Source organism: Aptenodytes patagonicus, chromosome Z, assembly GCF_965638725.1.
Source record: "Aptenodytes patagonicus chromosome Z, bAptPat1.pri.cur, whole genome shotgun sequence".
NCBI classification, from domain to species: Eukaryota; Metazoa; Chordata; class Aves; order Sphenisciformes; family Spheniscidae; genus Aptenodytes; species Aptenodytes patagonicus.
In genome coordinates, this window is record NC_134982.1 from 89,476,693 (window position 1) to 89,489,925 (window position 13,233).

A 13,233-nucleotide genomic window follows, 5' to 3' on the forward strand; every position below is an offset into this window, starting at 1 on the left:
TGCAGCCGCCCCTGGGGCTCACCCTGTAGGCAAGGGGGCTATGCCTCTGTCCCACCATCTCAGGGTAGAGTGCATCTCCCAGGGCTTGCTGCTGTCTTGTAGCAGCAGCATTACTGGGAATCGTTCTTCCCTCCTCCCCTGCACCTCTGCCTCTGGTGGTGACAGGGGTGGGGTCTGACCCTTTTTGGGCTATAGCCACATAAAGCACCGTGGCAGTGTGGAGTTAGGTCTGCAGTGAGAGGTGGGCTAACTCTGGCAGAAGCTCTTGGTTTGGTGTCTTTGTGTCTCAATGATGCCAGAATTACTAAGGAGGGGGCTTACTGTTTCACCCCTTCTTGTGGTGCGGGCAGGCACCATGCATGTGTGTGCAACATGCTGCACGTGTGCGCATCCCTGGGTAGCTGACTTGCTGTGTTTTTGAATGGGGAGAGGGCTGGCCACTAAGCAGTGCTGTCAAGAAGTGTAGCTGATGGACCTTGGAATATCTGGTGGAAATCACGAGGCATTCATGCAGCGTTCATTCATCTAGCTTAGTTTCACTTATGGCTGTACCATTTGTCTGCCCAAGTGCTGCGATGGCAGTAGCAGGACTTGAGACTTTCTCCCCCACTTCTCCTTTTCCCCTCCCTTCTCTCGTATTTCTTTTCTCTCATTTTCCTTCCTGCCCCCCTTCTCTCTCTCTCTTTTTTTTTTCCTGTAAGGCTGATGGATATGCAGAGTATGTTAAGAAGCAAGCAATACTGTCACCGAGCTGATGGTGCTCAGTGACTCCTCGAGCTCCTGGCTGGTCTGTACTGCAGGAGCTTGACACCCTGACCACTGAGGCATAAAAAACAGAGAATTGGAAGCCTCAGCCTGACAGGCACCGGAGCATCCCCCAGAGAGGGTCCACGATGTGTGTCTGTGTGTGAGTGTGGGGAGGAGGGCAATGGGGATGGTGGGGGAGGAGAGCAAGGCAGGAGAGGATGAAACAATGAAATGTCAGCCTGTTCCCACCCGCAGCCCTGCCGCAGCGCTGATGAGCATTTAGAAAGCGCTGCCGCCTGCTCAGAGGCGTGTGCAGCGTCAGCGCGGGACAGACCGGGTCTCTGCAGCCTCGGGAGGACGGGAGAGGGGAGTGGTGGGTGCAAAGAGGAGGGAGGGAGAGTGGTGGGACAGCTGAAAATGAGGGCTTGTCCTGTCCTCGGATGGGTACACGTGCCCTCCCTGATGCGCAGCTCTTGCAGGGGTGCAGCGGCTAGCTGCAAGCTTCGTTCAAAGCCTGGGGTGCTACCAGTGCATGGGGGAGCTGGACAGGCTCCTCTGCACACCCTGTGCAAACAGCCCACAGTGGGGATCGGGGTCTGTCCTGCTGTCCTGTCCACCCTGTCCCTCTGTCCGTGCACCACGCAGCTCCAGGGGAGGACAGAGCAGTGAGACTTGCTCCCATCGGCTTTCGCGTGTCGTGTCAGTCAGGCAGCGCAACTGTTTTGTGCAACTAAAACAGGGCTAAACCTCTGCATTTCTCGCTGCCCTGTGGAAAGGAAGAGATGAAACCATTGGGATAGGCAGTGTGCGAGCCCCTCCCCGTAGAAGAGGCACCCACAGCAAGAAGGGATTTTTGTGCAGCACACACTGGAAGGAGGACCTGGCCGTGACCCTTCAAGGACTGGGAAAGATCATATCACTCACCTGTGACATTACCAGCCAGTTTGCTGCCCATGCGCTTTGCAGGCTTGGGCAAACACCAGTAGAGCAGAGCCAGGTCAGACACTTGCTGGAAACTGAGGGGATTTGGGAACAGGGGGCGAGCAGGGAGGGTTCTGGCTGAGCAGACAGCCTCAGGTGTAGCAGTGGGGAAGCAGAAGAAGGGACCAGAGAGGAGCCACTCTGTCCTGCCGGAAGGACCTTGCTCACTGGCTGGTGGAAAGCAATGGGGATGCCTTTGCCAGTGGCCCTGGTACCTCGGGTGGCTCCTGACATCTCTTCTGGCTTCACCATCTTCACCATGCCTCACTCTTCTAGAGTGAGCAGTGACAGAGGTAACCTTCAAGTACTGAAGTCATCTGTCATCCAGGACAGGGAGCAGAGAGGAAAGATAGATACGATGTACTTCACCAGGAAGAAACGTTTAGAAACAGCTCTGTTTTCCATGGCTTGTGGTGAATTAATGCCATTCCTTAGAAGCAGTAATGAAAACCCTCTCTGAGCTTGTGCAGAAATGTGGTCAAAACAGCAAGGCGTGCTGAGCGTGGAAGCGCTTGCTGCTGCTGGCTTCAGACCTCATCTCATTGCCCTGTCCGTGGACACTGGGTTGGGAGGGAGAGAGCAGGCTGAGGCTGGTGGGTGCAGTCCTACGGGTCTGAAGAGCTGTGGTGAACAGAGAAGGGTTGTTAACGGAGACCACCTGGAGCAAACCAGTGATGGGCGGCTCTTACCATCAGCACGTTCAGCGTGTTTACTGGTGTCCTTTGGTGTAGGCTGAGAGGCAGCTCATTTTTACTGAAGCAGCATCACATGGAGACCAAGCTACCCTGGACCCAACCCTAAATTTTGTCACCAACCTGCATTATTTCTGTATTGGCAGAAAATACCTTTGCAGGTGGCCGCAGCGGCTGCCAGGACTGCACAGCAGGCACAGGTGCTATCGCAGATGAGAGATCCCCTCGACAGACAGTGCAGTGGGGTTGCAATGCCTTGACCAGTGCATCGTCCACTCTCCCCTGGGGCCAGTGGCTCAGCAACTTGCCAAAACCTAAGCAAGAAGGCCACTCATGGGCCTGGGGACCTGGTCGTCGTCCCCAGGGCAGGTCTGTGGGTCATGCTGGCTGGGGGTGCTGAGCCCAGGGAGCTGGAGATGTGGCGGCAGAGGTCTGCCGCTCGGCTGGGGTAAAGGCAGTCCCTGGGTTTGGGGCGCGGGCTACACAAGCGCCGAGGACCAGAACAGGCGAAGGTCACAGTGAGGATCTTCTGCTGCAGCCTGGTAGCCCTCTCCTCCTCTTGCCGTAGGAAACCTCCTCTTTCTCCTGCTGTGCTGTGTTGTGCGTGCATATATTTGTGTATGAGAGAGGGAAAAAGAGAGGAAGAAGAAAGAGAGGAGGAGAGCGGAAAACTGTCATTCGTGGAAGATTTCCTAATAAATCAGCAGCAGTGTTGGTATTTGCATGGTGGTGGAGCCGGGTGCCCTGACCAGGGTCAGAGCCCCATGGTGCAAGGCTCTGTCCTGAAGAGCTTGCAGCTGAAGTATGAAATGGGAGGTGACATGTGAAGAGAACAAACAGATGGGAAGAGCGGGAGCCGGTGAGGAGATAAATAGCAATAACTCTTCAAACCTTTTCTGTGCCTTTGTCTGGAGGGTTTCAAAGCCATCTGAAACTGATGCAAGCATCCCTCTCCTTGGGTTGCAGTGATGGGTGGACATCTGTGACCAAGACCATGTTCTGGAGAGCTTGGAAGGGTATCTAGAAAATTAGCTGGTTCATCTTCTCTTCCTGGCAGAGAGCCTGTCTGAGCAGCCCTGTCCTCGTATTGTGTTACTTGCCCTGAGTGCTGTAGGGCTGTGGAGGCAAGGGTGTGTCCTGTCGGTGTGTCCCAGACTCCTCTCCATCCCGCCTTGCTGTCTTGCTCCTGCAGCACAGACTGCCTGAGAAAATCCCACCAGCTCAACAGGCCTGGGCTGCAATGCAAAAAGGATGTGTAAAAGATGACTGCACCCACTTATTTAATAATTTGCCCACCCATATTGCCCTTCCTCAAAGAGGGTGGCCAGCAGTGGCACTGAATGGCTGGCACAGTGCACTGAATAGCTCCTTTCCCCTACAACAGTAACTGTGGTCTCAAATAAAATGATCTTTTGTTTTGTCTTTTTCTCTTTAACTTAGGGAGTGAGTTTTCTGGGAGCCCATACAGCCACCCACAATATTCAACGTACAATGACTCCTGGAGGTTTCCCAACCCTGGACTCCTGGGTAAGTTGCCGTCCCAGCCTTAGGGGCTTGGTGCAAGCTGTGACCTGTTTGCAATCCAGTGGCAATCGCCCACTGCTGAGGTGGTCGGAAGCATGTCCTGGCATGGTCCTGAGTCCCCGTGCTCGGCCCCCATGTGGGACTGCAGGTCTCTATCAGGGTGCATAAATGGCCTTGGCTCCCTTCGCCAGCAAGAAGCCCTGTGCCCAAATGTCTTGTCTTCCCCTTTCTGCCCCCTAAAATCCTTCCAGAGAAACAAAGTGTTGCCAGAAGGCAGGATCCCCATGTTTTTGAGAGTGAGGAATCCTGTTCAGACAAAACTTGGGGAGCTTTATCGGGAGTGCCTGCTTCAGGGAGGCACTGGGTTGCTTATGGCCAAATGCAAGCCCCATCGCTCCCCACACTGTTGTTTCTTGCTTGTTGAAGCACTTTGCATTTTCCCCCGACCTCGCGTTGTGTTTGCTCCCCAGTTGTGCATTTGCCCGATCCATCCCTCCTGCAAGGGACAGCTGTGCCTGCGCAGCCTCACTGACGCCAGCATGGTCCCTACAAGCGGTGGGGGGCAGGAGCCCCGTGGCTCATGCAGGATCATGGCCCTCATGTGAAGGATAAACATAATCCGTTTTACACCACTGTCAAAAGCTGGCCCACTTTGACCTTATATACATGTAGCATGCAGTAATTAGAATTTTTCCCTGCATAATTTGCATGGTTGAGGTAAGTAAAATACCAATTAATTGTCATCTCTCAACAGAGGAGTAGCATGCCTTAGAGATTTCCAGATTTATGGATGACAGGGCTGTTATATGTGACCTCCAGCAGAGAAATAATTTTGAATTTTTGTCGTACTTTTTTCATCCAGTTTCTTTGTTTTAAGTAATTGAGTCCCCAAGTAATTGAGCCACCCAGGCTGTATTCATCATGGTTCTTGTCCTTAAACAAATCCTTGGGGAGCAATAGAAAGCCTCTGCCTCCCATGCCATGGTGCTGGTATAATGCTGCTATTTGCCGTGCCACATTTAAGGGTTTGTTAGCGCTTCCATCATAAATCAGCGGACAGATCTCCAGCTAATATGGATGGGCATAGCTGCACAACGCCAGGGGAGCCCTGCGCTTAAACCCGCAGTTTCCATGGCCACAGCCGGCAGCGCCTGCGGGATTTTGGCTTGGCTGTGTGGAGAAGATGCTTTAGCCGGGGGGAAGAGTGCGCGCCACGCTTTCTTAATTTCTAATTTTGCAACTCCTTTGGAAGCAGGAGAGCTGCTTTAGCAAAGCTCTGCTGCATGGACAGGCCTGGGAAGCCAGGTTTTGGGTCGCTTTTTAAATTTTGCTTGCAAACCAGTAAAGAAACTGGCAGGATATTAAAAATAAATGAAAACCCAGCCCCAAGCCTGCCCTTCCTCATGGAGAGAGAGCTTTTGGCAAGGCTCCTGGGCTGCACACCATGCTCCTGCCTGCAGGTGCGCACCTCCATGGGGGAGGATGTGCACACTGGAGCAGCACCGGAGCCACACCAGAGCCAGCCTGAAGCCATCCCAGAGCTCCACACTGCTGCACAAGGGATGGGCAGTGGCACTTTGACTCCAGCAGCAGCAGGTTGTGCCCATGATCTGCTCAGCTGCTCGTTTGAGATAATGGGCTCATATACGCTCTGAGCATGCTGGCCAGGGTGCAGGACAGGGTACGTTCCCGTGGTGCCCTGAAGCCGGTGGAGATGAGCAGGTCTGGGTCAGGAGAAGACTCTAAAACAGAGGCTTGTTAGGAGCCGGCTGCTGTCTGCCAGGACACCTTTTACCTGTGCCATTCCCTTTTTTTCCTGTTCTTCCTCTTTTTCTCGTGTCCTTTTCAGATGATACATTTTTGGGGGCAAATTCTGCCTTGTCTTCGACTGTGCAGGAGGTGTGTCGTATGAGCACAACTGAAACGGAGGCGTGCTCCTTGTGGCAAGGCTCACGTCTCAGGCTGGCGAGGATTTCTACAGCAGTATTTACTCAGCAGCATGCTGTGAACATGTGTTTAAATGAGGCAAGGACAAAAAGATTTGGATGCTATCATTTTCCTTCAGAAACTGCAGCTTTATTGAAATTGAAATGTTTCACAGTATTATGACAACAATGCTGGCATTTTTTGCTGGCGGGAGTTGGTAAACTGTATAATCTTAGATTCCTTGTTTTTGTCCTCTTCTAGATACTTTGTTTTGATATTCTCAAAATCTTATGTTTCAGTAAACACAGACTCAGTCACTGCACAGATAAAGTTATATTGCTTTGCGTGTGCAATGACACATTGATTTGGAGTTAGAAGACTGGACATTTAATGCATCAAAAAGAAAATGAAATGGGAGTTTTTGTTCTGCAGCAAGTCCTAAGGATGAACTTACCATTACAGTTCAGCCTGGTCACAAAACGGGGAGTGCTGGAGTTTCCTGGAGGGGAACCTTGTCTGACCACTAGTAGTTTTAAAATACCTGTTCCGCTCTGCTCCTGTCATTGCTGCAGGAATTGCTGAGCTGGTTGAGAGCTGGTGTAGCCTGTACATCCCTGTGCTGCTCGAATGCCCCATGGGCACCATGTGAGAGCTGGGTAGTGGGGTCTTGGTGAGCTGAACCTTGGGATTCCCTTTCATTTCAAGCCTCTCTGTCAGAAAAGCACCAAATGCAAAATAGTGGTCAGTTTGGAAAGGCATTTATTAGAGGTCAACATCGTACCACGCAGGGCATTGCAAAGGTCCATGCCCCAACACCTAGGTGGGGAAGCCCAGCCTGCTTGCCCATGCCAACACAGTGCTGGAGGGCAAGGCCATTGAGCTGGTGCTCCAAGAGCCACTGCAAAGTTCAGGTACAGCCGTAGGACCCGAGCAAGAATGTCTCCCTGTTCGGCCACAGGCTGTGGGTCAGACACATTTCTTGTGCCCTGCAGAGATCCCGCTTACCCATAGCTCTGCCTTTGTCCCTGGGAGCCTGATCCTGCACTCCCTTCTCAGCCAGGGTGTCCACTAACCCCACTGGTAATTCAGGGCATGTAGGAATCCTGTGGCAGAGCCTTAAAATCTTGCTCGGAGTCTCCTTGCACACCCAGAGGCTCTGTGTGACGAGCCTGAGCACCCACAGTGGAGAGGAGGTTAATTTAAACTATATCCAGGATGCTTCCACTCTTCTCAGGAGTATACGTGAGTGCGTTTAGTAATTCTCTCCTGAGAGCAAGCTCTGGCAGTATCAGCCTCAAAGCAGAAACCTTGACAAAATTAATCAGGACTGGTACATGGACTGACACAGTTTGTTTTACTAAGTCCCGCTCCCTTCACCAAGATGAAAGTATAATACTGTAAGCACTTAACGGCGCCTATGTTCAATTAATTCCCTGTGCTGGCAAGAAAGAATTGCACTGCAGCAATCACACCAGCCTGAGACCTGTGAAAGAGGAGCTAAAAGAAGAGATGCTGTGATTTGCAAGTGGCAGGAAGAAAGGATACTTGGGTTGAAAAATTATTTTGGGGGGACTAAAGAGAATAGGAATAGGGAGAGCTGAGAATGGTGAAAAGACTGTGGTCGTTAGTCCCTGGTCTTTGTCCTGTGAGTATGGAGCAGCAGGGAGAGGCGTGAGCCAGTGTCTCCATGGGAAGGCAGGACAACGCTCTTGGCATGCAGGTGGTGGGGAGTGGCTGTCTGGCCCCAGCAGAGCACCAGCTGCTCCCCATCGTCCCTGTGCCTGCTCTGCTCTTGCTCTGGTGCTCCCTGCTCCTCTGCACCGGGCAACCCACTCATGTCTGCCCCAGCTGGCGTGGGAACTGATGCAAATGGGTGACCGTGCTCCCTCCTCTCCGTGGCAGTCCTGAATGCCGTGCCCCATAGCTCTTGTGGAAGGGGAGACAACCAAGCTGCGGTCCTCCAGGGTGGTCAACAGAAGCATGGGCAGAAGTAGTCAGTTCCCTGCTGTAGCTCTGCAGCACCTTCCTGCTCTCGCATCCTGTCATCAGCCTCAGTGGCACCCACACCCAGCTCTGCGGCAGGGGCACGACAGCTTTTGCTGTGTGGGGTGGCTCAGTCCTGCTCTGACCGCTGCTGGAGTGAGGACAGACCCCGAGTTTCAGAGGGATGTGCTGGGAAGAGGACGCAAACCTTGGCTGCTCATGTGGCATCTGGCTCAGTGGCTGTAGCAGGTGTCCCCATCTCAAAGCCAGAAGAGGAGGTGGAGAAAGGGGCACCTTTTTTCTTTTTTTTTCCCCCCACTGTGCTGTGAATGACCTGGAAGTGCTGCAGTACAGGGATGCACATGGAGACGTATCCAGAAGTGCACGGGAAGCAAGCATGTGCGTGCCTGGGGGTCAGTCCGTCACTGTCAGCATGTCCTGGCACGTGTGCTGGTGTAGAGTCAGGTCAACATGTGCACGCTAAAATTGGGCAACAGCAACACAGTCTAATGAAGAAAAACAATTCAATTTCGTGCTGGCTTGTTGCAATAACTTCTTTACCATTTTTGCTCGTCACATTTGGCTTGACACTGCTTATAGTGGGTTTCATTTGATGCGGTGTCCCTGCTCCCACCCAGACATGGTCCCTGCATGCTGGCTTGGGAGGGTTTGCCTGCACCATCGCAGTGCCACAGCTGCCGGTGTCAGCATGGCGTCGTGCAAGGGCAGGGCTTGGAGCCGGTCAGTTAGGATTAGATTCAGTTCTTCTGTGGGTTTCTGTGAAAAGATTAGAGAACAAGTAGGTGCCAGAAATGACTGTGTCAAGAAATAAATTGATGATAGTATGAATTAGAAAGGAAAAACGACAGAAGGATGGAGAAGTCTTTTCTGGATGGGGGCATGGTGACAGGGAGGAAGAGTGAATGCTTTGTGGTGTGTTGTTTTCATTTTTCACTTTAAATGCAAGCTTTTTTGATTTCACTGCTGAAAGGTGAACTGGAAAAATCAAACTCAGAAGTGTAAAACCTTTGGAAAGCGTGAGAGAAATATTGGGCTTTGGTAGCTGCACTGAGTCAGAACAGCAGTGGAGGAAGAGGGAGGGGGAAAGTGAAGGCCCTGACCCCAAAAAGACCTCCTTTACTCCAAAACCTCGGGGGGTGCTGCACCCGGCTCCGGTGGGATCCACACATCACTCCGTGGGTCAGGATGAACTTGTTTGGTGCCTCTGGATCTCTTCCCTGCACTTCCCAGCTCTCTGCCTGAGCTGAGCTGCTGTGGCTACATGCTGGTGCCAGTGTCAGTGCCAGCAGGGACCGGGGTCTCCACTGGCAGTCACGTCTTCGAGCCAGGCACCACCACTCCCTGCTCCTCATCGACCTCCTGGTGCTGTGGTGGGTGAGGACAGCAGTTCCACTTGTCTCTTTGCAGGCATGCGAGGTGTTTTACCCCAAGGTGCTGCATGCCCTGCAGCAGGAGATGATCCCCAAGGACTCTCGGGCAACAGGAGTGGCCATGATGGGACACGGACTGACAAACTGGGCACCCCAGAGGGTGCGTTCCCCTGTTCTCTGGCTACAGAGAACATCCCCAAGACCCCAGCTAGACAGGACATGCACATGTCAAAGTCTGGTGAGCTGCTCAGTTTACCTTTGCTCATTCTAGACTGTCTCATTTGGCTGAGGAAGGCTTCCATGTTTTTAATTGCTTGAGTTTGGCTGGGATTCACAATATACAGCAGTTTATTTTAGGCTACCCATGAGACTGGTTTTCACTGACCTTGTGAAGCTTTCCAGTATTCTCCGCGAAATATGGCTCCTGAGGCTGGGGCTTGGTAACCTGATGTCCCTCCAGCCCAGGATAGCGGTTGTGGTGCCCTCAGCAGATAATGCAAGGCTGTCCGCTCTGCAATTATGCAAGTGTAAATGGGATGATGACCCTCTGAAGGGATCTGCTTTGCCTCCATTGATTATGGCTTGAATACTTATCTTTTAGTTAATAAACCTAGGTGAGATGGGCTCCTGCCTAAAAGTTCTGCAAACATCTTTGCAAATGCTTAGCCTGGCCAGTGATTTCATGGACTGTCTTGAATTACTCTTGTGCATGGTAAGACTACCCTTCTAGACAACTGGGACCACAGTCCTGAAGCTTGGTTTATCTTCTTTAAAGCCAGCCCTTTGCAGTGGGTTTGCATGATATTTAAGTTGGGATGTCTGGGGCACCGAGGATGGTGCTGAGGACAACACAGACCTCCCCGTGTACAAGCTCCCATGCTGCTGCAGCACTGACTGATGCAGAAGTCACATTCCCATAGCCAAACTCCATAGTTTCTGACCCATCGGGGTTGCAGCAGCAGAGTATCACATGCTTTGGTAGGACTCTGATCATGAGAAACAAGGTTCTTCTCCATGGCTGTGCCAAGGAGTGCTTTGCACGTACCGTGCAATAGCAGATGTTGGCTGAGCTCCATTTTTCGGATGTGTTGGCTTGTGCTCCCTTGGAAATGAGCAGTAGGAGGTTGGTGATGAAGCCTGAGCTGATTTCCTGACATGGTGCTCAGGACAAAAACAGCCTAGAAGAAACAGGTGGGCTTGCCTGTGAGATGGATCCTGTGGATCCTACCACAATGGCAAGGTAGGGTGGAAGAGCCCATCCTTGCAGGAGATGTTTCAGTTGGTAGGGCTGTCTCCTCAGGGTGTCTTCTCGGGCAGCATGGCTTATTTCACCAGCCCTGGAAACCACTCCAGGCAGCTCACCGAGGCCAGTTTGGGGAGAAGGTGGAGAAAGCCCTGCATTTTGCAATTATACCACCATCTTGAGCCGACGGTTAGCAGTAAATGTCTGTGGGCTTCCTTTTAGGGGCTGGCGATGGGATTTTCACTCTGTGCTCAGGCTTTTGAGCCAGAAGCCCTCGAGTAATCACTCAAGTTGTTCTGAAAAGCAAAGCCTTCAGCTGGAGGCTGTGTAAGAGGAGGGAAGGCCAGGAGGTTCTCCAGCCTCCCAGGCAGAGGGTCCTTGGCTCAGCGCTCAGGGGAGAGCTGGCGACTGGCGGCACAGGGCATGCCATCTGTGTTCCCCTTCTCCAGAGGGTGTGCCAGGGCCATGGTGGTGGAACAGCTGGGGCACTGCCACGCTCAGCCCATGCCCAGGTGCTGGGCAGCCGTCGGACCTGCCAGAGCAGGGTCGGGGTGGGAAGCAAATGGCCCAAAACGCACCTTTGGCTTCAGTGCCACTGATGCTTTGCCTGACTGAGGTCTGGTGGTACCACCTTCTCCTGGAGGGGCCCGCTCCTTTGCCTCACTGAAGCTGCAGAAGTTACCCCCTCTGTGGCAAGTCACATCCCTGGCTACAAAGACCCTCAACCATGGCTGTCGGGCCACTGTCCCAAATGGGGTAAAGGCAGGGAGTTCAGAATGGCCGGCAGCTCTCAGATGGGGTCACTTACGGCCCAGCCTGCTCCAGAGCCATTCCTCGCGTTGGCTCTTTGTTGCTCATCCAAACCTGCCTAGGGGTCTCAGATGCACGTGTCCGAGTGCAAGTCCTTCCAGGGGGCTTCTTCCACACTGTGGCGTCTTGCATCTCATGCGTGTGAAACTGCTGTGACTTGGAGACAAAACTGGTAGTGCCTTGGAAAATGTTTTGCCCAACTCTTTTCTTACACCAAATCAGAGTTGGTGTCCTCTCCAGTGCACTTGGAAGGTATTTAATAGCTGGTGCTGTCTGGACAGATTGGTATCTCTCTGGATACACCTGAAGTCAAAGACTCTTCCTCATCCAAGCAAATGGTCCAGGTTCCAAGTGATCCTTTGGTGATCATCCAATCTACCAGCACTTAGCCCTGCAGGGCAGAAAAGTCATTGCCGATATTTTTCAGGCCTTGTCTTAGTAGATGAGTGCCTCGGCATTCATCAATCTGCAAAGCTTTAAGCCTCCCCTGCATAGTTCATTCAGGTGTGTAACGTATGTCCTCAGTCAAAAAACAGAGCACAAATTTGATCAGTTTGAGGTTTCCATTTCAAAAGCTGTGATATGGAGAATCAGATACTTCGCTGGATGAAGCATTATTTGCTGGAGGTAATTGTAAACTACTTTCTGAGTTCAAAGTTGTTACCAAGTGAAAGAGAAAATCACCAATATTTTCTGAAGACAATTTCTCCCTTCAACAAATGTATTAGATGCCAAAGAATGTTGCCTGGCCAGGCAGAGGCTGGCAGTGTCGTGATCCCAAAGCAGATCTGGTAGCACAAACTTGGCATTTCTTTCTGGAGCTCCAAGGTCACTGCCAGAGCTAAGCAAAATCCAGGGGGGTTATTCCTGAAAGAAGTAGTTTGAGAAAAGGGGGAATTGTTGTTGAGTCCAGTGAAATATGTTGAATGCTTTGGGGTTCAACCTTCTCCTCCTTCCAAAAGGAGGGGAAAAATACATCTAAGAAGTCAGGGTGTTGTAATATATTGGGGCTGGGACATTTTGACCTTCCATTCTGAAAAGTAATTCACTTTTTTTGGGAAGTAAATGAAACTAATGTTTTGAGTGGAGGAAGGGAACCGGGTACCCTACAGCCAGCAAAAATGCAAAGCAACGATAGCACCGTTCTCATGCAGAATGCATGAATGTAATTTTTATTCTAATTACCCAGCCTTTATTGCTGAGAGTCTGAGCTCAGGCTGGAGAGCTCTCTGCCGCCCATGTCAGCATGCTGCAAGCTGGCACCTTTCCACCTTTGTCTTCCTCGCAGTCGTCTCTTTTCTTGCAGGCTCCCCGTACTACTACAGTGCTGCAGCCCGTGGGGCAGCCCCGCCAGCAGCTGCCGCTGCCTACGACCGCCACTGACACCAGAGCCTGGGGCACCAGCACTGACTGCATGCACCACCTGGGACAGCCGCGCCGAGTCACCTTGCTGCAACCGCGCCAGCCATGCTGCAAGGGAATGAGAAAGTACCTAGTAGGAAAATGCTAATTGAAATTTTGCTCTTTAAACTTGATGAACTGATTACTGTTGTATTCTTAAAGCTGGTCGTGTTGACTGGGTCTCAAATCAAGCAAAGAAACAGGAGGAAGCGGTTCTCCTGATGCTCTGTGTGATCAAAAATGTGCAGTAGCTTCATGTCTTTTGCAGCCGGCTGGCTACTGCTTTAATCGCCTGTGGGTGCCACGGCTGTATCTGGGGATAAGGAAGAGATGTGAGCAGCCCTCCTTGGGGCGGCTTCCTCTTGCTGCACACTGAAACAGGCTGTGAGACACAAGGCAATTTTCTTTTTTTTTCTTTCTTTTTTTTTTTTTTGTGGCAAAGAAAAAAATCAGTCTGCTCAATTTTACACAAGCACCACTGTAAATACTTGCTTGTTTGTATTACTATAAGAGTGGCTTAAGCATAAGCAGCAAC

At 51.7% G+C, this 13,233-nt stretch overlaps 1 protein-coding gene across 7 annotated transcripts in view; it reads left to right on the forward strand.

Moving 5' to 3' along the window:
* PAX5 (paired box 5) overlaps window positions 1-12,680 on the forward strand; it is a 142,005-nt gene extending 129,325 nt beyond the window's left edge. For all 7 annotated transcript variants that reach the window (XM_076362177.1, XM_076362178.1, XM_076362181.1 and 4 more), the window contains 2 exons: window positions 3,861-3,947; window positions 12,604-12,680. In XM_076362177.1, the coding sequence (XP_076218292.1) occupies window positions 3,861-3,947; window positions 12,604-12,680 (164 nt within the window). The remainder of the gene's footprint in view (window positions 1-3,860; window positions 3,948-12,603) is intronic.
* The last annotated feature ends 553 nt before the right edge of the window (window positions 12,681-13,233 follow it).